This window comes from Heloderma suspectum, chromosome Z (genome assembly GCF_057233095.1).
Source record: "Heloderma suspectum isolate Gila_16-S chromosome Z, 16-S_ref, whole genome shotgun sequence".
NCBI lineage: Eukaryota > Metazoa > Chordata > Lepidosauria > Squamata > Helodermatidae > Heloderma > Heloderma suspectum.
The window spans coordinates 15,246,799-15,274,313 of record NC_139476.1 but is presented as its reverse complement, the minus strand read 5'-3'; the positions used below and the strand labels follow the sequence as shown (position 1 = coordinate 15,274,313).

At 46.2% G+C, this 27,515-nt stretch overlaps 2 protein-coding genes across 8 annotated transcripts in view; one reads left to right on the top strand and one right to left on the bottom strand.

Moving 5' to 3' along the window:
• Positions 1-27,515, bottom strand: part of GAMT (guanidinoacetate N-methyltransferase) — a 35,862-nt gene that overhangs the window by 4,372 nt on the left and 3,975 nt on the right. The window contains exons 2-6 of one of the 6 annotated variants that reach the window (XM_084826326.1): positions 25,809-25,930; positions 7,629-7,821; positions 1,763-1,908; positions 761-824; positions 482-549 (exon numbers count right to left, since the gene is read on the bottom strand). In XM_084826326.1, coding sequence (XP_084682452.1) covers positions 482-549; positions 761-824; positions 1,763-1,908; positions 7,629-7,812 — 462 coding nt within the window. In that variant the 5' untranslated portion in view covers positions 7,813-7,821; positions 25,809-25,930. Of the gene's footprint in view, positions 1-481; positions 550-760; positions 825-1,762; positions 1,909-7,628; positions 7,822-8,043; positions 8,295-9,750; positions 10,234-25,808; positions 25,931-27,515 lie in introns of those variants that run through there. The other 5 variants (XM_084826325.1, XM_084826328.1, XM_084826327.1 and 2 more) reach the window with 5 other exon arrangements.
• Positions 10,171-27,515, top strand: part of DAZAP1 (DAZ associated protein 1) — a 49,977-nt gene continuing 32,632 nt past the window's right edge. For both annotated transcript variants that reach the window (XM_084826322.1, XM_084826323.1), the window contains exons 1-2: positions 10,171-10,563; positions 27,469-27,509. In XM_084826322.1, coding sequence (XP_084682448.1) covers positions 10,532-10,563; positions 27,469-27,509 — 73 coding nt within the window. In that variant the 5' untranslated portion in view covers positions 10,171-10,531. The remainder of the gene's footprint in view (positions 10,564-27,468; positions 27,510-27,515) is intronic.

Here is a 27,515-nt window from a genome sequence, read left to right as displayed (position 1 = left end):
GGGCTTTGACTATGGGACAGTATAGAAATGTAACCAATCAATCAAAAAAATAAAAATACTTCAAATAAATAAAAACAGCTGTCCTGGATTTGCTGGAAGCTTTTAAAAATTTTTTTAAGTTACTTCTGCAGCTTCTGTTCTGGTTGCCAGCATTACATTTCCATCACCCCAAGAGACCTCTGGCAATTTATTTCCAGGGATTCAACAGGGCCTCATCCCCTGCTCTGTATAATGTGAGTTTTTCTTTAAAAAAGAAAGAAAAAGGAACACGCACACAGAGAACAACAGAATTTGGTTCTCCACCAAAACAAGAGACTGTAATGCAAGTTGCCATCAACACAATGGCTATGCTGGCTAAGAATGATGGGAGTTGTAGTCCAGCACATCTGGCAGGCACCAGGTGGGGAAAGCCTGCCTTAAAGGCTTCCATTTTGATTCAAAGAAAGAAAGAAATCCCATTAGAATTGCGGCCACCTCTCACCTTGATGAAACCGAACTGGTGCGTGTGCCAAGTGTCTGCTGACAGTGGGTAGGTGTCGTAGAGGATTCCTGTAGGGAAAAGGCCAGCTTTTTAGATCTCCAAAGTGGGCCCCCATGCCCTGGTGAAGCTCTTGCCAAATTGTCCCACAACCAGAAGATGCGGGTATAGCAAAAGAATGCTTGGCCTTCTGGGATTCAGAGCATCTCCTGAGCATGAGATGTGCACTCCTTTTCAGAGTTCCACAGCATCAGGGGCTGGTTAGGTGAAGCTCACTCTTACCATTGAAGTGCTCACTGGGCAGAGTCGGGACGATGTCCTCCCACAACCCCTTCAAAGGGACGACCTTGGGAAGGAAAGCAGAGCAGGGTGGGGTGGGGAAGATGCATGTTAGAACAGGTCAGTGAGTGACCAGGTAGAGATACTTACTCAGTAACTGGAAAACATCTTGGACTGTTTACGCAACTCGGCCTGGTTGCTGTTTAACCCGCTTGCATTAGCCCAGGCAAAAGGGCATCCACCAAGCAAGTAATGCTCAAAATGAGCTCCTGGATGCAAACAAGAAGTTGGATAGAGGCCTGGTGGATTTGAAGTGCTCCTGGAGGATGCCTATGCTGCAAATTGGGCCAATTTAATAGTCAGGATGAGACTTGGGGTCCCATTCCAGCCCTATGGGGTTTCCCAGAGTGCTACGCCTCTCCCCAAGTGCCAATCGTTTGGTGGCTTCCTGTTTTTTTCCTCTCCCTGAGTGCCAATCGTTTGGTCGCTTCCTTTTTTTTTGCATTTTTTTCCCCCCATTCCAAAAGGTTGAAATGCCTCTCTGAAGGCTTAGTTATTGGCAATAAGACCTTGAAGCTAAAGTATGCGGGGCGGGGAGTTTTATTTTGGCATCACCCCTTTCGGCTTTGCCTGGAATGCAGCCCCCGAAAAGCTTCCCCAAAACAAAACCTGGCCCTCAGGCAGAGAGAAGTTCGGCACCCCTAATCTAAGGGTTCATCCCTTGCATGTCCCTTGAATGTCGCTTCGTTCTAACCCACCGCGCTATTTCCGTTCTGGAACAATTGTGGGTTTCCTGGAATTGTTTGAATCAGAAAATTGCCCAATGCCTTAAAACAGGGAGCGGGGGGCAGTTCAGGCTTGCAAGGTCTACTTTTTCCTTTTCTATTTTTGCTAGAACTCCAAGATCCACCAACCGGAGCCAGGTGCAAAGGACATACTCTCCAAATTAGAAGGTTACATCTAGTCTCAGTCCTACAAGAGCTGATCCACTGGAATGATCCATGCCTTGTGCGGTTGCGTCTCGGCCCACTCCAAGAGACGCTGGAAAACCTCCTCGTTGCACTCGACGATCCAGTGCTCCTCGATGTCAAATTCTTCAATTTTGGTGGCAGCAATGGCCATGCCAAAGCCCACCTCCAGCACACGGCCGCCTGAGCGAAGACGAGAAAAGGAGATAGCTCCGTTAGCTCCGAGCTGACAGGAAGCAGCCTCCAACCCGGTCAGAGCGTCTTCCCTCCAGCCCAGAATTGTCTGCCCCGAATGACAGCAGCTTTCGAGGGTCACAGGCAGGAAAAGTCCTTGCCTATCATAAGAACATAAGACCAGCCATGATGGATCAGACCAAGGGTTCATCTGGTCCAGCGTTCTATTCACACAGTGGCCGGCCAGCTGCACGTGAGAAACCCACAAGCGGGACACGAGCGCAACAGCACCCTCCCGCCCATGTTCCCCAGCAACTGGTGCACATAGACACATTGCCTCTGATCCTGGAGGGAGCACAGAGCCATCAGGACTCCTAGCCCCTGATTGCCTTCTCCTCCATGAATTTGCCCAATCCCCTTTTAAAGCCATCCAAGTTGGTGGCCATCCCTATGTCTTGTGGAAGTGAGTTCCACAGTTTAACTCAGTGTTGTGCGAAGACGTCCTTCCTTTGATCTGCCCTGAATCTCCCACCAATTAGCTTCATGGGACGACCTCAGGTTCTAGTATTATGAGAGGAAGGATAATAAAGATAAGAACATCATAAGAGCCATGCTGGATCAGACCAAAGGTCCGTCTAGTCCAGCATTCTGTTCACACAGTGGCCCACGGGAAATCCACAAGCAGGACACAATGCAACAGCACCCTCCCACCCATGTTCCCCAGGAACAGGTGTACATAGGCTCACTGCCTCTGATACTGGAGGTAGCACATAGCCATCAGGACAAGTAGCCATGGGTAGCCTTCTTATCCATGCACTCGTCTATTCCCCCCTTCATGTCATCCAAATTGGTGGCCATTGCTACATCACATGGTAGCGCATTCCATAGTTTAATGACACACTGCTAGCTGCATGCAAAGCATTGGCTCAAAGACTGAGCTGTGCTCCTACATTCCACTAAAAATGAAGCAAAATTCTAGTCCGTGGTTCTAAACAAAGGGCTGATTTGGAGGGGGGGGGTCCTTTTTTTTTGCTGCTGCTGCTGTTGTTAAACAATTTGGATCTCATGTTCAGGTTCTAGCCAACCATGTCCTTTCCTAGCATCTTCCATTCCACCACCATCCTATGCTTTTCTGCCCCCCACCCCCAACACACTCAGCCTTCTGTAGCCACTGTGCATGCTGTTAGGGGTTTTGTCCCCCCTGCAAAAAAAAATATTTTTGTACTTCCGCAAGCCCCCAAGCCTCCCGATATCTCCCGTTCATGTTTGCAGACGGTGCTGTTTTGGCTACCTAAGATTGTTATCAGGAAACGAGTTCGCTTCTTAGTGTATTGAATGCTGCAAAAGATGGACCTGCAGATCTCTCCAATGGAGCCGCCCTTATATTTGTCCCGCAGCTGTCAGGAAAAGGCTGAGCCCTGAAGCAAACCCATAAGCATTTAAAAGGGGAGAGATTTCACTGCAGAGCTATTCTTAACTCAGCTGCAATGCAAGGCATGCGATGTCCAAAGGTCTCCAACTTTGCCCCAGCAGCACGGCAAGGCTGTATATGTGTGTGTTGGGGAGGGACGGAGGGCACCAATTTGATCAGGAGTAGCAGTGGCAATGCTACCAGAGAGCCAACCACAAGTTTGTTGGTCCCGCTACTGAAATTTCTATTTATTTAAAATTGTTTTTAGGCCACCTTAAAGGGTGGAACCCTCTCAAGGTGGCATACAAGACTAAAAACAACGCAGAGTGGATACAATAAAAATCAATAAGAGCATATTCAATAAAGACCCATAGAAACAGAGGTTACCAGTACAAAATCAATAAAAACAGAAATTATCAATAAAAAAAACAATCGAAGAAATTACCAGTAAAACCAGCAGCCCAAGATACTACACAAAGGCCAGCGGAAGGGGGGGGCGGTCTTTAAAGCTTTCCTGAAGTCCTGCAAAGGTCTGACAAACCAGCTTTGGAAGCTGATTCCAGCGGTGCGGGGCCACCACTGAGAAGGTTTGTACTCACCAGCCTAACCACCCTTGGCAGTGAGCAGATGAGAAAGGCCTCTGAAGATGGCCTCAGAGTATGGGAGGCTGGTACAAAAGAAGACAGTCCCAACAGAGCATGGGCCCAAATCATTTATAAAGGTTAAAACCAGAACTTTAAATTGGGTTTGGAAATGCACTTGCCAGCAATGCAGCTGAGGCAGAGGGTAGAGAAATGGGCCAAGGGGGTAGAAAGCCACGGATAGGGGCATCTTAATCTTAATCTGCCTAATCTTAATCTTAAAACTAAACTTCAACTTAAACCTAAATTTAGCACTAATCTTAATCTCAAAACTAATCTTAATCTCAAAACTAATCTTGAACATGATGGACATCTCAGGCTGTTGCTCCCAACTGTTTTTAAGCAGATCTATTACGCGTCCAGAGTTAAAGAGTGTTCCTCCAGATGATGCTGGATTCTAGCTGCCATTAGCCCCAGCTAAAATGGCCAACAGTCAGGGGTGATCAGAACTGAAGTCCAAGAACACCCAGAGGGCAGCAGGGTCTCCCACCTCTGGGAGGGTGAAGACAATTTCCTCCATAAGGCTTTCTACACTGTAACTTCTTTAGATCAGGGGTGTTGAGCCTCTTTCTGTCCGAGGCCCCAATTCAATTTCCCCCGGGGCGGGGGTGGGGGGGTGAGAATTAGCAAACATACCAGCATATTTGAGCTTAAAGCTCTAACTGCCAGTAACTCAGCCATGGGAGAGGCACTTAAACCTTTCAGAGTGGGGGGAAATAGTGCAAAAGCCGGGAAGCCGCTGGTTGGGGATTGGAGGAAGGGCACGTGCCCGGAGGGCTGGAGTGGGACCCCAGGCGTATGTGCCCGTAGGCCTGAGGTTCTGCCCTTTACAGATCTACTCAGAAGCCACGGAAGCTCACTGGGTGACTTTGGGCCAGTCACAGACTCTCAGCCCAGCCCACCTCACAGGGTCGTTGTTGTGAGGATAAAATGGAGAGGAGGAGGATTATGTACATCACCTTGGGTGCCTTAAGGAGGAAAAAAGGCGGGATATAAATGTAATAATTCATAATAAATAAATAAATGATGGTTTTGTGCACCTTAGCAGGATTTTGTTTCAAATGCACATTTATATGTTTGCATATGGTGTTTGGGTTTTATTTTAATTCCTTTTGTGACCCGCCCAGTGAGCTTCAGCTATTGGGTGGTATAGAAATGAAATAAATAAGTATTTTATAACACATGTTATTGATTGATTCTAAATATTTCCACCAAACATATCCATACTATATGATCAAAACAACAGATAACCAGCAACAGAATGCAACAATCCCTTAAAACAGAATAAAAACAGACTTCAGATATACGCCTAGGTGTGTTTAGACAGAAAAAAAGTCCTACCACTCCCAGCATGCCCCAGTTAGCATGGCTAACTGGAGAATGCTGGGAGTTGTAGGACTTTCTTTTGTCTAAACGTGGATAGCATTGCAGCCTAAAAGCATAAAAACAAAGGGAGCAAATTTCCCCCCAAAACACCGGTGCAAAAAGCATTTTCTTGTTGTTGTTTTCTGCCTGACCTCTATCATTACCATTACCAATAACATTCAAAGTGGAAAATAAAATAAATCCTCAAGGACAACTGCCCTACACCGCAATATATCTGTCCTCTGCTCTGCAAACTCTCTAGATTGGAGGACACAGTAAAAAAAAAAGTTGATAGCAACGATTGAGGTGTCCAGGAAATTCAAGATCCCTCTAAAATATCAGATGTCTAAAATATCTGGAAATTTACTTTCTGCCCACCCCGATCTAAAGCACTCCTTGGATGCATTTATACCTATGTTCTCAAAAGCATTAGCTTACTCCAACAGCAATCTGTTCAGTAAAGTGCTTCAGTCTTGTACTGTCCGTATAATCAATTTAGTGGGTGGTGAACTCAGATGGCAAGGTGCAATACTTTACTGTGGGGTTAAACTACTGCTGCTTAAGAGCAGAGGTGGCCATACACCCATGGAAAAGTTGAGGTGTCCGGGAAATTCAAGATCCCTTATAGCGCAATCCCAGACATGTCTACTCAAATGTAAATCCAATCAAGCCTAGGGAACTTTACTCTCAGGTAAGTGGGGACAGGATTGCAGCCTTAATGAAGAGCAGCTCTTAGAAAATGTATCCTGGTTTTCTTCAACAAAGCATCCAGCCAACTGAAATGCAAAAGGATTGCTCGTTTAAAACCATAAATAAATCTTATCGGTCTAAAGAATCAATACCAGACACCAGTCCTTGAGCATAGCCTTCTTTGCAACCTGTTGAGGCACCAGGAGAGGGTGAAGGCTCCAGGGGCATAGCCCAAAGCATAGAGTGTCATTACCTTATGGAACTCACTGCCACAAGATGGCTTTTAAAAGTGGGCTTGATGGACAGCTGAGGGCCTGGATACCTGAACTGGGAGTGGCGGGAAAGAGAGAAAGAAGATAAATATTGCAGGTGCTGGGAAAGGAAGGAAGGAAGGAACCGCCGATGCTGAAAAAGAAAAAAAAAGATACTGCAGATGTTGGGAAAGGAAAGAAAGAATAAATACTGTAGATGCTGGAAAAAAGAAAGAAAATACCAAGGAAGGAAGGAAGGAAGGAAGGAAGGAATTATTGTCTTCTTGATAAGTGTGGGATGCACAAAGAGATTATTGTCTCTAACCCAGATGTGGAAGGAAGGAAGGAAGGAAGGAAGGAAGGAAGGAAGGAAGGAAGACAGACCAACTGTAGATGCTGAGAGAGAGAGAGAGAGAGAGAAAGAAAGAAACTGTAGATGCTGGGAAAGGAAGGAAGAAAGAAACTGTAGATGCCAAAAAACGGGGGAAAGATACTGTGGATGTTGGGAAAGAATAAATACTGTAGATGCTGGAAAAAAGAAATATACGAAGGAAGGAAGGAATTATTGTCTTCATGATAAGTGTGGTACACAGAAAGAGATTATTCTCTGTAACCCAGGTGTGGGACAGAGAAAGAGGGAGAAAGAAATGAAGAGAAAATGCAGAGAAAAGAAGAGAGGAATGGAAAGGAAAGGAAAGGAAAGGAAAGGAAAGGAAAGGAAAGGAAAGGAGAAAGAAAAACTGTAGATGTTGGGAAAGAAAGAAACTGTAGATGCTGGGAAAGGAAGAAAGGAACTGTAGATGCCAAAAAAAGGGTGAGGAGATACTGTAGATGTTGGAAAAGGAAAGAAAGAATAAATACTGTAGATGCTGGGGGAAAAAAAAGAAAAGATAAATACTATAGACACAAGGAAGGAAGGAAGCAAGCAAGCAAGCAAGCAAGCAAGCAAGCAATTATTCTCTTCTTGATAAGTGTGGGACACAGAAAGAGATTATTGTCTCCACCCCAGGTGTGGGAAAGAGAAAGCAGGAGAAAGAAACAAAGGTATAATGTAGAAAAAAGAAGAAAGGAAAGGAAGGAAGAAAAAGTGTAGATGTTGGGAAAGGAAGAAATAAAAAAGGAAAGATAAATACTGTAGATGCTGGGAAAGAAAGAAGTTGTTGTCCTTGTGACAGGTGAGGGAGAGAGAAAGAGGTGATTGTCTTTAAGAGAGGTGTGGTTGGTGATAGGCAGGTTTGAATCAGAAAGGGGAGAGTGAGGAGTGAAGTGTGGCTGCAGATATATAGACAGCACACCAGCCCTAGAAGGTAGGCTTGAGCGAACAGCATGTCATTCTGCTGAGAATCCCAGCCCCAGCCATGATAAGGGTACCTTTCGAGGCAGCCACCGCAGCGAGGGAATGCATGTAGGGGGTCTCCCAACGCTCCATCACCGGTTTCCCCAGGATCTCCAAGTGGGTGTCCGTCGGATTGTATTCGGCGGCTGCCTCTTTCCAAGAAGGCATACAGTTTTCTCCTTCCAAAAAGATTGGGTGAGCGGCTGCAGGGGAAGCCATGCCGAAGGGCTGGAGGAAAGATCCAGGCAGGGTTAGAGAGACCTGAAAAGTAATCGCTGGGACTCTGAGTTGGTTTTAAATAGATAAGGGGGCAGGGGAAAATGCTGAGTGGGCAGTTTAAAAGGGGGAAGCTGAACGTGAGTGAAAAGGGGTGTGGGGGGATTGCAAAGTTGGAAGGAAGGAGATGACATCTGGCGGAGAAACAGAGCCATTACAGATGCTGACCCTTACCCGGTAGAACTGAATTGGTGCTGGAGAAGACTCTTACGAGTCCCCTGGACTGCAAGGAGGGCAAATCAGTCCATCCTAAAGGAAATCAGCCCTGAGTGCTCACTGGAAGGACAGATACTGAAGCTCAAATATTTTGGCCACCTAATGCGGAGAGAAAACCCCCTGGAAAAGACCCTGATGCTGGGAAAGACTGAAGGCAAAAGGAGAAGCGGGAGGGAGAGGATGAGATGGCTAGATAGCATCACTGATGCAAGGAATATGAACTTGAGCACACTCCGGGAGAGAGCGGAGGACAGGAAGGCCTGGCGTGCTGTGGTCCATGGGGTCACGAAGAGTCGGACACGACTGAACAACATAGAGATGTGAAATTTCCAGAAAGTTTGAAGCCATGGGAGGAAAAAACTGTGTTTTTTCCTTTTGGGGGAAACAATGAAAATTTTGGGAAAACCTGAAATATCTCCAGTGCTTACTTTCGTGGCAAACCTAAAATTATTGTACTAGTTTGATAGAAGAAAATGCGTCATTTATAACAGTGAATGACCATTGTTCATAACGTGCTTGTCACTTTCTGCATTTAGTTGCCTTCTGACCTCACCATTTACTGCACTTTTCTCCCAGCACCATATGAACCGCCTATAAACCTGAAACTCTCCTTAATGTGAACTACCTAGAGAGCTTTGGCTATCGGGCAGTATAGAAATGAAATAAATAAAATAACACTTCACGTATCTGATGAAATGGGCTATAGTCCACAAAAGTTTATGTCAGAATAAAGGTATTCGTATTTAAGGTGTGGCAAAAATCTTTGTTGGTTTTGCTGCAATAAATTAACTTGGATACCACTCCAGAAATGTATAACTGAGCATATAATACTGCACTATTTGGCATGCTTACAAAAATGTACAGTATACTTCTCTGCATGTTAATTCTGAAGTTGGGCCAGCTGTGTTTCACAGATCTCACTCCCAGGTAAACCTGCACAAGATGAGAGCCTCAAAAAGTATAAAGGCCTCCGTCTTGTGCAAGCAAAACTGCAAATGTCGTACATCACTTCTTGGATTGGTTGTGCTGGGAATACCGTACGTAGTTCTGGTTGCCGCACCTCAAAAAGGAAATGGCGTGGGAAAAGGTGCTGGAAAGGGCGACCCAAATGATCGAGGGGCTAGAGCAACTCCCCAATGAAGAAAGGCTTACAACATTTGGGGCTGTTTGGCTTAGACAAAAAGGGTGTGATTCTAGTCCTCATGGTTCTAGTTTAAACAAGAAGCCGTCCAACATGGAGACAGAACACTGGTCCATTCAGCTCAGTATTATCTATCCTATTACACTGACTGGCAGTGGCTCTCTTCTAGGGTTTAAATGGAAATTTGTTGTTGTTCAGTCGTGCCCGACTCTTCGTGACCCCATGGACCAGAGCACTCCCTGTCCTGCGCTCTCTCCCGGAGCGTGCTCAAGGAAATAGTCACGAATTAATTGCCGTTTGCAAAAGAACCGACCAGGTCTGAATGGGACTCAGGGCTCTGTGCCAGAAACCTGTTTTGAAATCCCATGGGAAGATGTGAATTCATAATAAAAGATTGCCTCTGAGCATGTGCGGAGTGCCCCCTTACCGCACCTTTTCTTAAAATAGACTTTCAGATTTCCTCCCTTAAAGAAACAGAAAATAGGGGGGAAAAAACCTGTTCAACCCCTTCCCCTCAATCCCACCATATAGCTCAAGGGGACTACAACCCCCATGAAGCCTGGCGCCGAGTCGCTTCCACCGCGCATGCGTACTGCACCGTCTCCCTCGGCTGTGGCCCCGCGCTTTCCTACCCTTCCCAACTTGCCCTTTGGGCCTTCCGCCGGAAAAGACTACCTCTCCCATCACGCCTTTCCCGCCTCGACCGGAAGCGAGGCGGCCGAGTGCGTGCGTAAGTGCGTCATCACGTCCTCATAAAAAACCGTCAGCCGCGTCGCCTCGCGCGTTCTGCCTTTTCTCTCCTTCCCTCCCCCTGCGTCGCTGCCGGAAACCCCGTAGCCAGCCGCCGCCAATGACGCGCGCGCTGGCTGGTGGGAGGGAGGAGTGAGTGAGAAACGGGCGGGTGGGGCGAAGGGTGAAGAAACCGCCTCGCGCGCCCGTTGCGCACGCGCAGGAGTCGGCTTCGTCCGGAGCGGCGGTTGGTGGCGAACCGAGCAGAACGAAGCGGAGGGGGCTGCGCGCGCGTGCGCCCGCGCATGCGCGCTACGGCCCGCTGCCTGTCGCCGGGGCCCTCTTGTGTGAGGTAAAGGCGGCGGCGGCCGGGCTTGAGGGGGCGAGGGCGGCGGCGGCGGAGGACGACGACGACGGCGAGGAAGGACGCGAGAAAGGAGCGGTGTGGACGGCCGCCGCCGCCCCCCCCAGCCCCTTACCGGAGAGACCCCCACACCGGAGGAGGAGGAAGAGCTCCGGAGGGGCAGCCGAGCGGGCCCAGCCCCGGGCCTCCGAGCCCCCCGCCCCGCCGCCGCCATGAACAGCGTCGGGAGCGCCGACGAGATCGGGTGAGGGAGGCCCGAATGTGAGGGAAGGAGCGGACGGGGGGTCGCGAGGGGGAGGGGCGGGCTGCACGGGCGTCACGTGGGCGCCTTTATGTCCTCCCCCACGGGAGGGGCGCCCCTCACTCCGCCGCCACGCGACCCCTTCCCCGGGGTCTCAGGAGGAGGAGATGCGGCGCGAAGCCGAGCGGGCTCGGGAACGATCAGGAGGGACCCACGTGTGCGTGGTGTGTGCGAAGGATGGGGCGGCTGAGCGGGGCTCAGAGGAAAGCGAACACGCTTCCTCCCTCCCTCTGGCGTAAGGAGGGGAGGGGGTGGGCAGGGGTCACCCCAAGGATGCTCCAGCGGAAAGGGACCCCCCATTTCTCTCTCTCTCTCTCTCTCTCTCTCTCTCTCTGTACTTCACGGTTAGATGGGCCAATAGGCCTTGTTTAGTATCAAGCAAGTCGGGGGGGGGGGCTTGGAGGAGGACCTGAGAGAATCTCCAATGAAAGATCCCCCCCTCCCAAATTCCTTCTTTTATCTCCTCCCTTCCCTTCAGGGAGGAAGAAGGCATGGAGGCACCAAGGCCCCCCAGCCACACACGTGGAGAACCTCCAATGAAAGACGAGCATCCTATCCCTTTTTCCTCTTTCTCTGCACCATGGGGGCAAGATGAGCAAATGCATTCTACTTGGTAGAAAGCAGGTCCCCATAGTGTGTGGGGGAGGCTGAAATAATCTCTAGTGAAAGACACCCCCTCCCCTCTGGTCAGAGAGGAAGAGGAGGAGTTTGGAAAGGGCAGAGGAGGGGGCATGTGGAGACAACGCCCCCCCACCCCCAGCCAGTGAAGGATCTCTATTTCATCCTTATTATTTCTCTCCCTCTGCACCACAGGGCAAGTTGTGCCAGTGGGCCCTAGTCAGTGGAAGGCAGCGCTCTCAGTTCAGAGAGAGGGGGCGAGATGGGGGCCTGGAGAAAGCAAGTTGGGGGCACACAGGTGGGGCTGGAGAGCCTCCAAGGAAAGACACCCCCTTCTGCTTACCCCCTCTTTCTGTGCGCTACAGAGTGAGATGCCTCAACATTCCCTTTTGGTGTAAAGCCAAAGGGAAGGCCTCGTTCAGCAGGAGGTCCAAGGGGCTGGATGGAGAAGGGTGGCTTGGAAATGAGGGAGAATTCTCATTATGGATGGAGAATCAGACTTGGAATAATGAATAAAGGTCTTCTGTGTGTCTGTGTGTGTGTGTTTAAACAAGGTTATGATGGTTACGCTTGGTGGAGATCTGGGGGGGTTTAGACAGCAGAGGAAGAAAAGGGGCATGCGGTGATGTTGGGAGGAGGCTGGTAATGTGGGTTAGATATGCAGGGAATTTGGTAGGGCATAAAGAGCCCTGCTGGGTCAGGCCAGAGGTCCATTTAGCCCAGCGTCCTGCTTTCCACAGCAGCCAACCAGCTGCCCCAATGGGAAGCCCTCAGCGGGGCGTGAAGCCAACAGCCATCTCCTGTGGCTTGCCCCCAGCAACTGGTGTTTAGTGGCATCCTATTCCCTCTGAACACAGAAGGTGGGTTCTCTAAAGGGTGCTGCTGGTCCAGAGCTGCTCATTTGCAGGTCAGCATTTGGTGCACAGGCCTCTCTGTCATGGAGATCCCTGTAGCCAGGGAGGAACACTTTGTATTGGTCATTTACTAGTTAGGGGACATATTGGGAGAGGGTGATTGCCTTGTGCATGGGTGGGGAAGGCAATTGTCAGGCAGTTGTCAGGGGTCTGAGGGCAGGCAGGCAGCAATGCTCTTCCCCGGGTGATTGGGCATTGGGGATGAACCAGTGCTGGAACAGCCGTGGTGGTATCAAGGGGTTCCTTCAGCTCATGCAGCTTTGTGATTGGGGTGTTCAATTCGTTCTGAGCCAGGTGGGAAGCTGACATCCACAGGGACATCTGCTTACGTCCGACCACTTTTGTGTAGGGATATGTGGAATTCCTCTGCCGTGGGTTCTAAGGCCTACTTCTGCTTGCCTGCTTGTGGGTACTGGATTTCTAATGCCATGGCACAAGTGTTAAAGACTTGAGAGCAGCTGGCAGCCTTGCACCTGCCTGCTGCAGCCGAGGCCCAAGGTCATCCTTTGCAGTTGGGCATCTGCAGCGTTCCTGTGTCATCCCTGCTTTGTAATGAGCTCCAGTTACCTGAAGTTACTCTGCACATTTTGAGAAGCTGGGGGGGGGCGGAATATGTTGCTTAACTATGCCCCCCCCCCCCCGGGGTCCCTTTCCTATTTCTGGTGGCCCTGTGTGATCCTCCGTATTGGGACTTTTGCTGCTGAAACAGTGTTACATGCTGTCCTGCTGTTGAAGAAGGATGAACACCTGTGCAGGACAGAATATTGGTAACTTATCAATGCTCCCCACACTGTATGAGTTTGTCCCACTTGCACTAGCAAAGGCACGGTTTGCATTCAGCCTCTGGGGCTGAGAAAGCCCATACAGGAGGCGTAGAGGCTTAAAACAAGATTCTCTTTTGTATCTCCTTTTGACTTCTCTTCTTGCCCTGCCACATAGAGATAAGACCTCCTGGGGTGCCTGATGAGCCTTTATGTTTCTTGTTCCTGGGCAGATTTCCACAGATTAATTTCTACCCTGGGAATGGCTGAATTTGAAAAAAGGGGGGAATTACGTTTGTAAAACCTTCCAAGGGATTTCATGCTTTTAATCTATAACCTCAAAATAGCTCTCTAGTTGAGTTTCTTTGTATATTTTTTTTCTTGGTCACTATGCTTCAAAAGTTGAGCAGGATGTCTGCAGTGTGTAGGGAAAGAGCTGGAGGAATATTTTAAAGCCCTCACTTCACTCTGCACTGCTGTTGGCATTGGAATAGCATAGATAGCCTGGAACTGAAACCCGACTATGCTGTAATACAAAATATGCTTTAAAAAATGCACCCACCCTAGAATTTCGTAATGTTTAGATTATGCTTCTGTATGTTCTGCGTTTAAGTTTAAGGTCAAGCAGCTACCTTATGGTTTGATCATAATACTTTCTGTGCTGTCAGGTCCATTCCTAGAGTGGCGCATGCAAACCAAACGAGCATGATGTCAAAGTGTGACAGTACGCCAGTGTTGCAAATAGACAACCTTAATGGGGGATGTTGAACTGTAGCTAAAAGAATAACTTATCTGAGTTCTGCTCAGCAGAAAGGTTTCCACTCTGCAGGTTGGGATTCTTTGCCTTTGAAGTCTTTATTTACTGTTCTTAAATCAAGCCTCCTCAAAGTCCACCTTTTCTATGAACCTTGAACCCCTCATTAGTTTTCATCCCCATCTGAAATGAGGCCTGAGTGCATGTAACTGCATTTATTTATATTTGTCCTTTGTGGCCTTTTCTCCCTGTGTTATCTCTAAACAATTGACAGTTACATTTAAAGCTCCTTGGGATAGGGACCTGTCTTCTGTTACTCTTATATAAAGCGTCATGTACATTGGAGGTGGTGCTATAATGTTCATTTTGGAAATTAATATCCTGCCTTTCTAAAGCTGCACTCAAGCAGGCACAAATAAATTGCTTCTTTCCATCTGATTAATTTCAGTTGAATTTAAGTTCTATAAATGGGGCCACAGGCAAATAAAATCTTAACTGGTTTAGCCTATACTTGTCAATGCTCACCTATGACCAGTCCAAATCCTTTCTCTTCAACTAAGCAAAAAAAAGTTGGATTTTTTTAAGGCCACAAATAGGTGTGTGTGTTTATACAAATAATCTCTGCACCCCATTGCAAGAGCAGCTGGATTCACTCTAGTTTTTAAATCCATTAGATCCCCAGAAGTGCTCTTTCTCTTGCAGCATAGCCAGTACTAGATCCTGCTGCTAACTGTCAGCGAAACTAGTTATGAAGGTTCAAAACTGATTCTCAATCCAAGTGGCCAGACTTGTAGTTGAACCTGGAATAACTTGGTTTGTCTTGATCATCATACACGTGCTTCAAAATACATAATACTTCTGGCCACTGTGCTGTTAATTCTGGATGTTTTCAAGACTTCTACAAAATTCTGAGTGGTAAATAGGATTTTTAACCATCTGATCATCTGGATTGTGGCACACTGGTTGCATTTGGATGATCGCATTCTGTGCTTGTTGCTCACAGGACCAACCCCTTTGTGTGAGCTGGCAAAGAAACCAGGAAGTATCCCACTAACTATAGTTTCCTGTTTTGTCCAAACCAGGGAACTGTGGTTGAAAGCCAATATATTAAACCAACTTCAAGCCATGGGTTTATATACTGACTTAGTTCCTTGGTTTAGATGAATTGGGAAACTGTTGTTAATGGAAAACTTCCTGGTGGTTTGCCAATTTGTGCAAAGAGAGGTGTGAAAGGGCTGCATACATGGGCAAAAGGTTCGGTCACATCTTATTAATTGAGATATCATCCAAACTCAGGAAGTGTGGCTACGATTTGTCCATTTTTTTTAATTACATGAGCTTTGGAAGCTTATTTGTAGCTTGCTTGGGGTGTGTGGTTTTATATGAAGCTATTTTCTCCTGTGGTTAAGCAGAGAATAGTGCGAACAGAACAGACAAAACAGCAAATCATGGTTGGTGATATGAGAATGAGCCTTCAGGCAGCTTCTGGCTGCCTCCTCGCCCGGGGCTTCTTGAACGTTGGCCCTTGTAGCATCAGACTATGGCTTCATGTTGCTAAGATCCAGCCCAGAATGTTCAAATAAACCGAAAGATTGGGAAAGCATTTGGACGGATGCTTAATAAGTAAAATTACTATAGAGCAAATACGTCAAACAAATTAATTAAAATAGTGCAGGACATATAACCAAAGTAATAGGGTGTTCAGCCAGATCCTGCGCATGTTTATTCAGAAACAAGTCCTACCAAGTTCCAATAAGTACGCACAGGATCTTAGCGCATCATATGTGGAGAAAGTTTTCCATGGCCATTGAAACTATTTATGCAAAATAATCCAAGGGAATTCAGTGATGTTGACATGGAGTGCATAATATGGCTCACTTTTGTTTGCTTCGCTACTCTGTTCCTTGCTGTTTTCAGTGTGATACTTAAACAATTTCATTTTTATTTTTTAGCATTAAGGAAAATACTGTTCAAAACAATCCTTCCAAATGTTCTACTACATGGCAAGTGAGCTGCAGATAAAGCTGGTAGATGCTAGAGGCCACCATTGGAGGATGTTTTCCTGAGCTGTTTAGTACCAGATAGTTTGCTTCTGTCATGGACCCTGTTTATTTTATTTTTTTTATCTCCTACTCAGGCTGCACTGCTGGTTAATTCTGCATTTGCTCAGTGTTCCAGAATCCATCTATCACAAAGCCAAAGGCCCAAACTGTCTTAGCTTGTGGTGATCTATAGAGCTGTGTATAAATAGCAGCACTTTATTTCCATACAGCTGCTCTGCTTGACCTCGGAAAACCCTGCCTTTTTTGTCTGAATATTTGTCAAGGTGGCTAGAAATAATTTAGAATGAAGCTGGGAGACTGAAATGGCTGCAGAGAAGAGAAAATCCCTGCAGTCAAACCTGCTGCATGATGTGTTAGATATGTTTGCCTCAGCAATCAAATACCACTAATAACACGTTTTAGCAGGTCTGTGCAGTGTTAACAACCTTGTCTGTGTTTGGTGCTGCTTACAGTCCCCAGCTTTCTCTTCTAAAGATTTCTAGCCCCTCCTTGCAGAGAGATACTTGATTTAGGAAATGTTGTGTTTTTTGTGTTTTATAGTCATTTTAGTGGAGTTTCAAGGAGGGATGAGTTCGTTGGCTACCTTGAGCCCCTTAAATAAGAGGGAAAGATGGGTAGAATTATAATATACTGGAGGAAATGCCAGAGGATCAGAGGCAGGGAAAACCATATTCATAATTCCTCTCTTGTCATGTCCACTGCTCTTAGCCAATAAACCACTTGGATGACCTTGTGCAAATCACAATCTTTCAGCCTCAGTTTTATCTACAATGGGAATATTAACGCTCTGTCAAAAGGATTCCTGCTCAAATTAATCTAATCCTATTGCAAGAGCGGGAATTTGGTGGCCCTCCAGATGTTGTTGGACTCCCAACTCCCATCAGCCCCAGCCAGCAGGGCCAGGGATGATGGGAGTTGTAATCCAGCATCATCTGGAGGCTGCAAGTTCCCCACGCCTGCCCTACAGCGTATGTGTACCATATCAGTAGACTGCATTTTGGCACATGTGCTTTTCTGTATGCAGGTTATGTTACTCATATGCTTCTGAGATGTGTAAATGAGTTGCAGCCCTCTAACTTGGTCCTTGGTGTGTTGCGCAAGTTGTCTTCTCTGCTTTTTCATCAGGCTGCCTCTTGGGTGTTATTTGGGTCTGTGCAGTTGGGACATTGCCTGGGTCTGCTCTGAGCCAGGTTTGTGATAAGATGGGCATAAGAGTGCCAGAGTCCTGCCTAGGTGATGATGGTAGCAACCTCTCTTAATATAAGTGCGCCCAGACCACTCTCTGCTTTAAGAACACTCCGTGCTTTCTGTGCAGCACTGATGGGTGCTGCACATGATTAAAGAGAGCTGAAACACTGGGGGCGGCATTCATGCGGCTTGCACCAAAAACTGCTCTGAGCTCTGAAAAGAGTTCAAGAAAGGAAATGGCTTTTTTGTCACACGGCAGTTTTGCCAGTCATAGAACCAGAGCGCTGAGGAACCTGAAGATGACTCTGCCCTGTGTCAAGAGCTTGCATTTCCTGCCTCTATTGATCCTTGTCATGCCTTCCATTGGATTCCACAGGCTGAAAAAAACCATTTGTCTCCTGGGTCCAGCACAGTGGTCTTCTTGTAATGGTGTTCTCTTTAGCTCTGCATGGAATTATTTTTAAACTGAGTTGAGTTTTTCCATTCAGGAAGATTGTTTTACAACACATGGTGCTGATGTTGTGGAGAAACAGACTTTGCATGAACTTGCTCCAGGGTACCTAGTGGTGAAGGGATATGCTGTCTTCTCTCCCACCACCCCCAAATGTGTTTAGCACTGTCTTCATTAGATTATCAGAACCTAAAAAGCTGCCTTATACTACCCCAGGGTAATTGTCCATCTAGTCCAGTACTGTGTCTGGAAGTGCCTCCTCAGACATCTTTCACATCAGCTGCTACCTGCTCCAGATTTAACTCACGATACCAGGATTTGAGTCTGGAACCCTCATGCAAAGCAGGTGCTCTCCCTCTGAACTATGGTCCCATTCCTTCCACCTCTTTGGTGGTACCCAATGTAATGAAGTTCATGATGCTGTCGGTCTTGTGTGCAGCAGAATTTGCCCCCAGAGAGGCTTCCTTCTTGCTCGGCTCCCTGTAACTCTTACAACTAGCTACCAGTGGGTCCTGGCTGTCTAATGGCAGCCATTCTTAGGGCGTGGTTCATTTGCAGTGTAGATCTATTTTCTTCTGGATCACACTGACAAGACAAAGCCATTAGTCATCAGGGATGGTAGCTCTCTTTTATCTTGGTGCCCGGGGGCGGGGTGGGGAGAAATAAAATGAGCCTTCTCTGCCCCGGGTGATGCCCTTTGATCATCTTCTCTGCTGCTTTTGTGGAGTGGGGGTGGGTGGCTGGAGAGAGACTCTTCCCCTAGTAAATGAATTACAGGTAAGCATGGTGCATGTGGGATGTCCCAACCATCACTGAAGCTGCAACATTATGGCATCAGATGTAGCCTAATTGCATTACTCCTACTAGTACATGGGCAGTGGGAAGAGAAAGGCAAGGCGCATTGTCCAGTAACAGTTCCATTATGTTCCTTTTGTGGGCTGAGCCGTTGAGTGGTGGAATCCTGGCTCTTGCTTGGGTCCCCTGTTGATCCTCTTAGCACAGCCTCTGAGATAGGCCCACCAGCTAGTCTGTGGGGGTTGACTCCTCAGCCAGAGCCAGGTTGCTTTGCCTTTTATTCAGCATCCTGGTCTTCATGGTTCTCGACATGTGTTCACAGCCATGAAGGCAGTGCTTGCAAAATACTTTTTCTGATGGGGCTGACTTGAATTCTCCCCATCCCACCCTTCTGTATTTAGTCCCATTGGCTTACTGGTACCACCTCTGCTGGTCCTCATGGCCCATTTTTCTTCTCCATATTCCGGTTTGCCAAAAACTTTAGATGTTCATTTTAGAAAATCCAGCCTGCAGATTTATGCTAAATGACATCTCGTGTAATTAAGGCTAAATGTAATGATGGGATATACCATAGCTGCGTGATGGAGCACATGCTTTGCACACAGAAGGGCAGTCCCAGCACCTCTATTTTAAAAGCGCATCAAGTGGCAGGTGATGAGAGAGACCCCTCTCAGCCTGAGACCCCAGAGCCGCTTGGGAGACACATAATCTGGCCTGGTATTAGGTGGCTTCTTATGTTCCTATGTCTGGCTTTAGTCTGTTCTACATTGTGCCAGGTTTGTGCTGCACTGAATGCTTTCAGCTTCCCTGGAGAAGCAAATACACAATTAGGTAGGTGTGTGTGTGTTTTTATGGTGCTTTAAGTTTCCTTTCAGCATCCACTGCCATACACCTGGCTCCTCCACCTGTGGGGTTATCATGTCTTTGTGTTTAGGGATTTTCTAATAGCTTGTTTGCCAGCCGGGCAGTCTGTTCTGTATTTGTGCTTTCTTCTCCTCTTGGCCCAGGGACAGAGTGTGAAAACATTTCAGCAGCTCACTTTATTGTCCATTTTACTAGGCATCTTGAAACTGGTAATCTCGTAATATTATTTGAAAAGCTTGAGGCATTTGAACATGTTGCTATACATGATCTGTGATCTGCCATGAGGCCTTCCAGTTGTAGCTCAGAAGCCCTGGTCAAATGATCACACACTGACCTTGAGGTTCTGAGCTTTGGAGTAACTACTTTGCATCGGAGCTGTTCATATGCTTGGAGGATGGGGAGAAAGCCAAACAGTTTATGAGGGGAAATCAGCAAGTGTTAATAGGAATTAGAGTTCTTAAATGGGCTTAAGTTGTTTACTGCTCTCTGAAGGATCCTGTTTCTTCAAAGGAACACCTGCATATTACATCACTCTGTGTCTTGAAGTAGCTCCCAAGAATGAGTGCTCTTGACATTTTTTAGAGAACTCATGGGTTCTGTAGTACTATTCACAACTCAAAAACTTTCTTCTGATGACAAAAATTAATAATTCTTCTTTATAAACAGAAAAGCAGGTGTGTTCTTATCTTAGGCTCTCACTCAGCAGAGTAGGATAGTCTGAGAGTTGGGGCCTAGAACTGCATTAAAGACTGACACCTTGGTTTTGTCTGTCTGAAGTAATCTTTTTGGGGAAAGATGGGTTTAGGACAGTCAGCATATGGAATTAAGGGCACAGTCCTATGCATGTTTAGACAGAGAAAAGGCCTACAATTCCCAGCATTCCCCAGCCAGCCATGCTGGGGAATGCGCCCTTAAGGGATTTAAGACTTGGTCTGCTCCTGGAAAGCTATCTACAAACAGGACACCCCTCTGGATGTCTGCCAGTATTATTTGCAGTAGGACCTAATACTGAATGTCAGATCCTGATAACTTTCCAGTACCTTACGGACATACAACTGTTGTGTACACACTTGAATCTGGATCTTAAATTCTTCCCCTGATGGAATGGCATCTGTCAGCGAAATGGATTCCCCACCCCCAAAATCTATCTGGAGGATTGGGGGAACTTCCAGAGTAGTTTTGGGGGTCTGCCGATGGGAAGAGAGGAAGGGAAAATTCTGTTGCAGGAACAGAAGTCTGCTCACAATGTTGGCTATCACCTGCTTTTCCTTGGCTCAGTTGATTGTTGAAGTGAAGTTGAAGTGACTTTAATGTTCAGACAGGGAACACTCAGGATTGTGTATTAAAAGTGCATGGGGTTCCTGCATTTGAGGAAGCCCTAATTTTGAATATCAGTAGGCATTAATTTGATGGTAAGATCAGTGCTTCTGGGCTGGAGTTCTGTAAACTGATACTGGAATTTGTATTTATTATATTGGGTTGGTTCATAGAATCATAGAATAGTAGGGTTGGAAGGGGCCTTTAAGACCATCAAGTTGACACAATCAGAATAAATCACCATGGCTTATTTAAATCACAGTGCGTGTAAGGTGCGATTTCCATAATCACTGCCTAGGCACGGCTTGTTGTGTCATCCAACCCTGGTGGCATAGCTTGTTGGAGGGGAAAACAACCCTCCACTAACCCATGGGCTGTTGATGGGTTAAATAAGCCACAATAGCTTATTTTGATTGTGCGAACTAGGTCATTTAATGGAAATTCTGTAGGAAAACAAGGAGGGAATTTGACACATTTTGTCATATCTGGGGTAGTGTGACTGCATAGTACTTACAGTGGTGACAAAATGTTTATTTGATTGCTGTGTGATCTGGGCTCTGGATTTTTTCCCTTATAATCAGTACGGTTGTATGTGTGTTTTTCCTGCGGGCTGTTCACATATCCCATTAAGCTGGTGATCTTAGTTCTGAGAATGTGCGTGTTAGGATCTTAGGTCCCCTACCTGCCTATTCTTGCTGATTGTGTTATGTTGGCTCCCCATATCCATCCCAACCACCCAGGAATCATAGCAAAGAGACCAAGACCACTTTGACTTCATGGTTAGTGTGTGCACTTGCCAAAAATTGCTTACTTGTATTTATTACATCTATATCCTGCCCTTTCTCTGAGGCGCTCAGAGTGACATGCATGGTTCCCCCAACCCCATCTTTGGGTTGAAAAAGATTGACTGGTTGTAATTCATCCTTGCTGAGTGGGGATTTAAACCTGGCTCTCCCCAGTCCTAGACTGATGTACTTAATCACTCTGGCTTCTCTACTTTGGTTTAATTATTGTAGTAATGAAACTAACTGGCCTCACAGCAGAATATCTCTACTGGGCCAAATGTTTAGGATGATGGGAGTCTAGTTGCACAGAACTTCAGATATGGTTGTTCAAAGCAAAACCCAGAAGTAACATATCCAAGCTGAATTGAACCTGGTATTGTTTTAAACAAAGGAACGTTTAAGCAGGAATTGTCACAATTGGATTGTAAAACATCTACCCTTGCTAGAGGATTTAGGTAATGCAGTATCTCTTCCCTCCTCTCCTCCTACCCAGAACATAACTCAGTGGAAGAGCCCATGCTTTGCATGTAGAAGGTCTGAGTTTCGATCCCTGGCATCTCCAGGGAGGGCTGGAAAAACTGCTGCCTGAAACCCTGGGGAGCATCTGCCAGCTAGCATTGACAGTACTGGGCTAGATGGAGCAATTGTCTGACTCAGTATAAGGCAGGTTCCTATGTTCATAAAGTAGCAGCCAAATATTCAAGTTATGAAAAACATTAACCAGAGAACAAAATAGTGTCTTTTTTGGCCTGGATGTTTAACTTTGGCCAATAAATGCTTACCTTGTTAATTTATATTTTTTTTACTGGGGTGAAGGAGGGAAGGAGGTTAACGTATTACTCGCTTTTCTGGCCATGGTGATTCTAGCATCCTGGAACCATGCATAATATAATTGTGATTGGTGGTGCACATTTGGCATCTTGGGAAATGTTTAGTTTGTCTAGAAATTTCAGGCTCAGACTTGTAGATTGTATTAGCCTTTCAGGAGATGTGGCAGCTCTGTGAGTGTATCCTGATGAAGAAATGTTTGTTAGGGAATGGTGTGTGCTCTTGCTCCTGAGTGCTGGTGGTACTTGTGAGACTGCTTTTGCCGCTTCCTGGATCGTCAGAGAAGGATGACTGCATGGAAAAGGGGAAGCAAGAAAAAGCTCTGCTGATGTTATCCAAAGCGCTTTTCACGAGAAGTGGTGAAAGCATCCTGGCCCTGTGTTTTCTTTTTGGGATGTTATCAGATTGTGCTGAAAATATCTCAAGTGTGAAGCACCTGAGACTTGACGTAATATATTATCAATCGAGATTAACCCGCCATGTTTAAATGTGTATTATTTGGAATGCTGTGCAATAAAAGGCCTGGGCTATGTATAGAACTGACGGCTGGTATTACTGTTTTAGCAAAAACAGCTGCTTTATCCTAGCAAGTTGTCTTGTATGGGAGCAGGAGAAAATGTGCCCCATCTCAGTCACTTCTTGGGAGGCACATGAGATCTTAAGAGCTGTCTAGCTAGGAGGCAGTTCTCCTGTTCCATACAAGCAGGGGTTGCAACCCCTGGTGTGCGGTCCGCTCATTCATCTATATTACCAGAACTGGAGATGGTACCTCAATATGTGAGGCACAGACTTCAGTTTCTAAAGAGCAGGCATGATGGATTTTAGGTGCCAGGCTCGTACACAGCTGAATAAATGTTTCAAATTCTCAGGTGCCACAAATGACTAGCTACCCTGGGTAACTGGGTGCACGAACGAACAAACACACAGATACATGCACACACACAGTCTGCCTTAAGAAGATAACAGTTCAAGCATCTGATGAAGGGAACTCTAGTCCATGAAAGCTTATGCCAGCTTTCCCCTACGTGGTGCCCTCCAGATGTTTTGGACTGAAATTCCCAGCTTCCCTGGCCATTCATTGGTCATGCTAGCTAGGGCATGCTAGTCTAAAACATCTGGAAGGAAGGCAGCAAGTTGGGGAAGGCAGGCTAATGCCATAATACATTCGCTTGTCTTTAAGCTGCCTCGAGAATCTTTGCTGTTTTTGCTGCAGTAGGACTAATATGATTACCCCTCTGGAAGTAAGAACAATAAATAGGTTTCACCAGCAATAACCTACTAGAATAAAAAAAAATTCTACCTGAGCCTGCAACCCTATACTTTCCTGGAAGAAACTCCCACTTAACTGTAGTGGGATTTAACGTGTAGACATGTATAAGACTTTGTGGTCAATATAGTGATTTTCACTGACAACAGGGAAGGATAGATTAGGATCTAGTGGAAGATCTCTGGGTACTTTGCATAGATCACCAGCGGGTTCTGACTCCCAGTTGACATTGTTTAACAACAGCAACAGCTAAAAAGCTTTCCCCCGCCTCCTTTCCCTAAATTAGGCTGCTAAAATTAGTGTAAAAATTACAATAAATTGATATAATTATATTAAAAATAAATTATAAAAATTACAAAGTTAGATTGATTTCTTTGGGAGCCTTTTGACTGAAGAGCAGGATAAAAATGCTTTGAATCAGTAAATAATAACATGAAGAGAGCTGGTGGCCGGGGAAGGAGAGTCGATTTTGTGTGACAAAGTACTGAGTTTAGTTCTGGTACTGAAAACAAACTAGTTGGAACATGTGCTTGGGGGCATCTTGCTACTTGATGCTACCTGCAGTTCACTCTGGCTGGTAGACCTGGGGGCTGAACATATACGAACATATGGAACTGCCTTGACACTGTTGGTCCACCTAACTCAGCATTGTGTGTATACTGGTTGGCACTGGTGCGCCAGAGTATCCAACGGGTCTTTCCCAGCCCTATGAGGCCTGGGGCCTTCTCCATGCAGAGCATGGGCTCTATCCCTGAGCTATTACCCTGTCTCCTTTATTGGTAAAAAATAATGATGAAATGGATCCAACAAGCCTGTAGTCAGCTCACTCCTGGTACATGTTGATCTCCTTGCCTTCCGGTTGCCTTTAAAAGTCTGCTATCAAATGTGTCAATCTCCTTTTTTGCCAATAAGCAAAGTGCTTTCCCTCAACAGCCAGTGTGGTGTAGTGGCTAGAGTGTTGGACTAGGAGTCGGGAGGTCTGGGTTCAAGTCCCCACTCGGCCGTGGAAACTCAGTGGATGACTTTGGGCCAGTCACAGACTCTCAGCCCAACCTAACTCACAGAGTTGCTGTTGTGAGGATAAAATGGAGAGGAGGAGGATTATATACACCGCCTTGGGTTCCTTAAGGAGGAAAAAAGGTGGGATATAAATGTAATAAATAAATATACTTTAGATTTCAGTTATCTGTACTGCTTAGTTTGCAGTAAAGAGGAAGAAGTAACACCAAGACAATATTCCAAAGAGTTACTCTGAGACATGTTGGGTTAGATCCAGAGTTGATTCTTGATGAATGGAAGCACTCCTTTCATTGGCAGAATGAACCGGGATCCAGCAGAGCCTCTCCAATAGAGGAACGGGCTGATTTGCTTTTCCTCAGCGCCACCTCATGCTGTTCTGGAGTAACCATTCATAGCAGATTTTCAGGGGTATAGAAGGCTGCAGGGGGGAGCAATGAAAATACCCCACCACCACCACCACACAGAATCCTCCAGTTCATGGAGTTCTGTTTCGCACAGCTCTGGATCCAACCCACTGTTTTCAGGAACAAGACAGACAAATAGATGTAAATGCCCTTGCGAGGTAAACTCTATTAACTGGAGGATGGGAGGAATTTCAAATGTTCTTTCAGTGTACAATGAGGTCAGAGCTGAAGCTTAGTGCAGGAGGTGGAGGTGATAGGAGTTAATGGTGCCTGGATTTTCCACTGTTGTGCCTTGTTTGGTGTGTGCTTAAAAGGAAGCCTATGTGTCCTCCGCTTGTGATTTCCCAACAGGCCCTCTTCCACCATATGGCGTGCGAGCAAAGTGTGCAGCCATCACATTGCTGATGTATGGCATTGTTTGACTTATTAAAAGCCAGCACTTGGGTAACTTTAACTGAAGGGGAAGGATTTTTCATGCTTCAGTAGGCTTGAATATCCCCTGACTTGGGAGATGGCGGTGGAGCGTTGCTGCATGGTAGAACCTAGAAATTGTTCTTGCCCCTTGTTCTTCTCAGCCTTTTATTTATAGAAACAGAAACCGGCTTTCAGTCCCCATAAAGGGGCACCCAAGGAAGTTCACAACAGTAAAATACAATTTTGATACAATAAATGAGAACAGTACAATAAAACATGAGGACAGTAAAAAAAAGTTTAAAAAAAACAAGCCCGTAAAGTTAACTTTACTGTTTTAATGTTTTAACTTTATGTTAACATTAAAACCCAGCAAAATAAAAGTGTCTTCAGTGCCTGCCTGAAAACCATTAACCGTGGTGAGCACCTTTGGCGGGTCAGTAGGCCATTTTTGCGCATGCACACTCCATACTATCTAAAAAAAAATTTAAAAATAGTGGCATCTGTAGTGGCTACGGATACCAAAGGGACCAAAATTAGCTTGAGGTCGGTTGTGTGTTGAACAGGAGAATTGATAGCACCCAACCATGGAGCCCTGAGGAACTTCATAGGCCAAGGGACTGACCAGTATGGCACATCTGCCCATCTAGAACCCCGGGCCTGAACTCAGATGGAAAAGGATTGAAATAATCGGGTTCATCCAAAAATGCCTGGGGCTAAGTAGCCATCCGTTTCTCTGGCATCTTACCTCTAAGGATGTATTTACAGCCTTCCGCCACTCACGTGCCAGTATGGACACGGATCTAACCAGCAAGTGTTCGGCCTCGATCTTCCAAACAACGTGTCCACATCCTCAGGCTAAGCAGAAGCCTATCCAATGAAACAGGAAGAGCATCCTCAGTCATTGCCGTAGATATCTGCTCCCAATGAGGAGTCTCAAGTCAGAATGAACGTGAGCGGCTTTTATTGGCAAAGGGCTTTGCAAACTGGTCACAGCAGGCTGCAAAGCACAAGTTTGTGCCCCTAGAAGGGTTGCGCTGTAGATTAGGGATATATATTCCCCCAAATTGGGGAGGGAATGTTGTTTTCTGCTTAGATGTGGGGAATAGGCTGGAGAGCCACTCCCCAAGTGGTAAGCTGTGATGGCCTCTGTCAGTTTCTGTGCTGGGGTGCATATCGCATAACGGGGGTGGTATGCGTATGCACGCAGGGAAGGATGCGTCTCTGTGCCATCTAGTACAGAGAGATTGGGAATAAGAGGATAACGACCCCCTGTGGTGCCCTCCAGATGTTTTGGACTACAACTCCCATAATCCCTGACTACTATCCATGCTGGCTGGGGGTGATGGAAGTCCAAACCTTCTGGAAGGCCCCGGGTTGCCCACTCCTGCTCTGTGGCATACTGTTTGTCCAGTGAACTTCTGCCACCTGCCTGTCATAGTTCCATTGGTGTAGACACTCTAATGAGTCACCGTCATAGTGTTTCTGTGCTCGCAGAGGAGCAGCAGTGTTCAAGTTACTGTTAGGTTGCCATGCACCTGAGATTCTGGTGCCAGTGGGATCTGTCTAGAGAATCAACGAGGCGTTCCTGAAGGAGTACACAAAACCCTGTGCGGTTCCAGCCTGTAGCCAGGAATTGGTCAGGCACACCTTTTGTGGAGATGCTTGAATGCTACAGCAGTTGTGAAATCCTCCCCCAGTGCTTAAAAAATAAGGCATATATGCAGCTGGCAAGTAGTGGATTGCTTGCTGGACGACTTCCCTGGAAGCAGTTCAGTTCCTGAGGCTCAAACGTTTTTTCTGAAGCAATTTTGGGAAAACAAACTGTTTGCCAAAATGGCTTTCTAGAGCCTTTGTGGTCTAATGAATAGGGTGATAGCAAGAGATCGAAGATAAAATTCTCAGCCCAACTGCGATCTTTCTAGGTGACATTGGCAAACTGCTACCTTTTTTCATTTCTTTTTGGTCTCTGTAAATGGGAGCAAAGACTTACCTCAAATAGCCATTGGGAGGGATGAGATAAGAACTATAAAGAACTGACACAATAAAAAATTCTTACAATACCTTTTCAGTAGGTGGTATAATGGGATATTGATGAATAATGAATTTTGCTTGGGCTTTGAGAAATAGATTCTTGATATCCCATATTTTATGAGTGTTACTTGTGGCTTTAGAAGTGTTAGTCATCCCCACCCTGTATGTTTGTTTACTTCTTCAACAGGCTTGAAAATTGGTTCATAATATCAGTTCAAGTGGAAAAGAAATTCTTAGTTGGTAACATCTTCAGGATCTACAAATCTTAAGACCTAATATAGTTAGCCCTTCAAAGGCATTTTAGGATGTAGCACGTTACTCTAAACAGGCTATGTCTGTCAGCTTTAAAGAGATCTTTGTTCTTTGTCTTGCAGGAAGCTGTTTGTGGGTGGCCTAGACTGGAGCACCACGCAAGGTAATC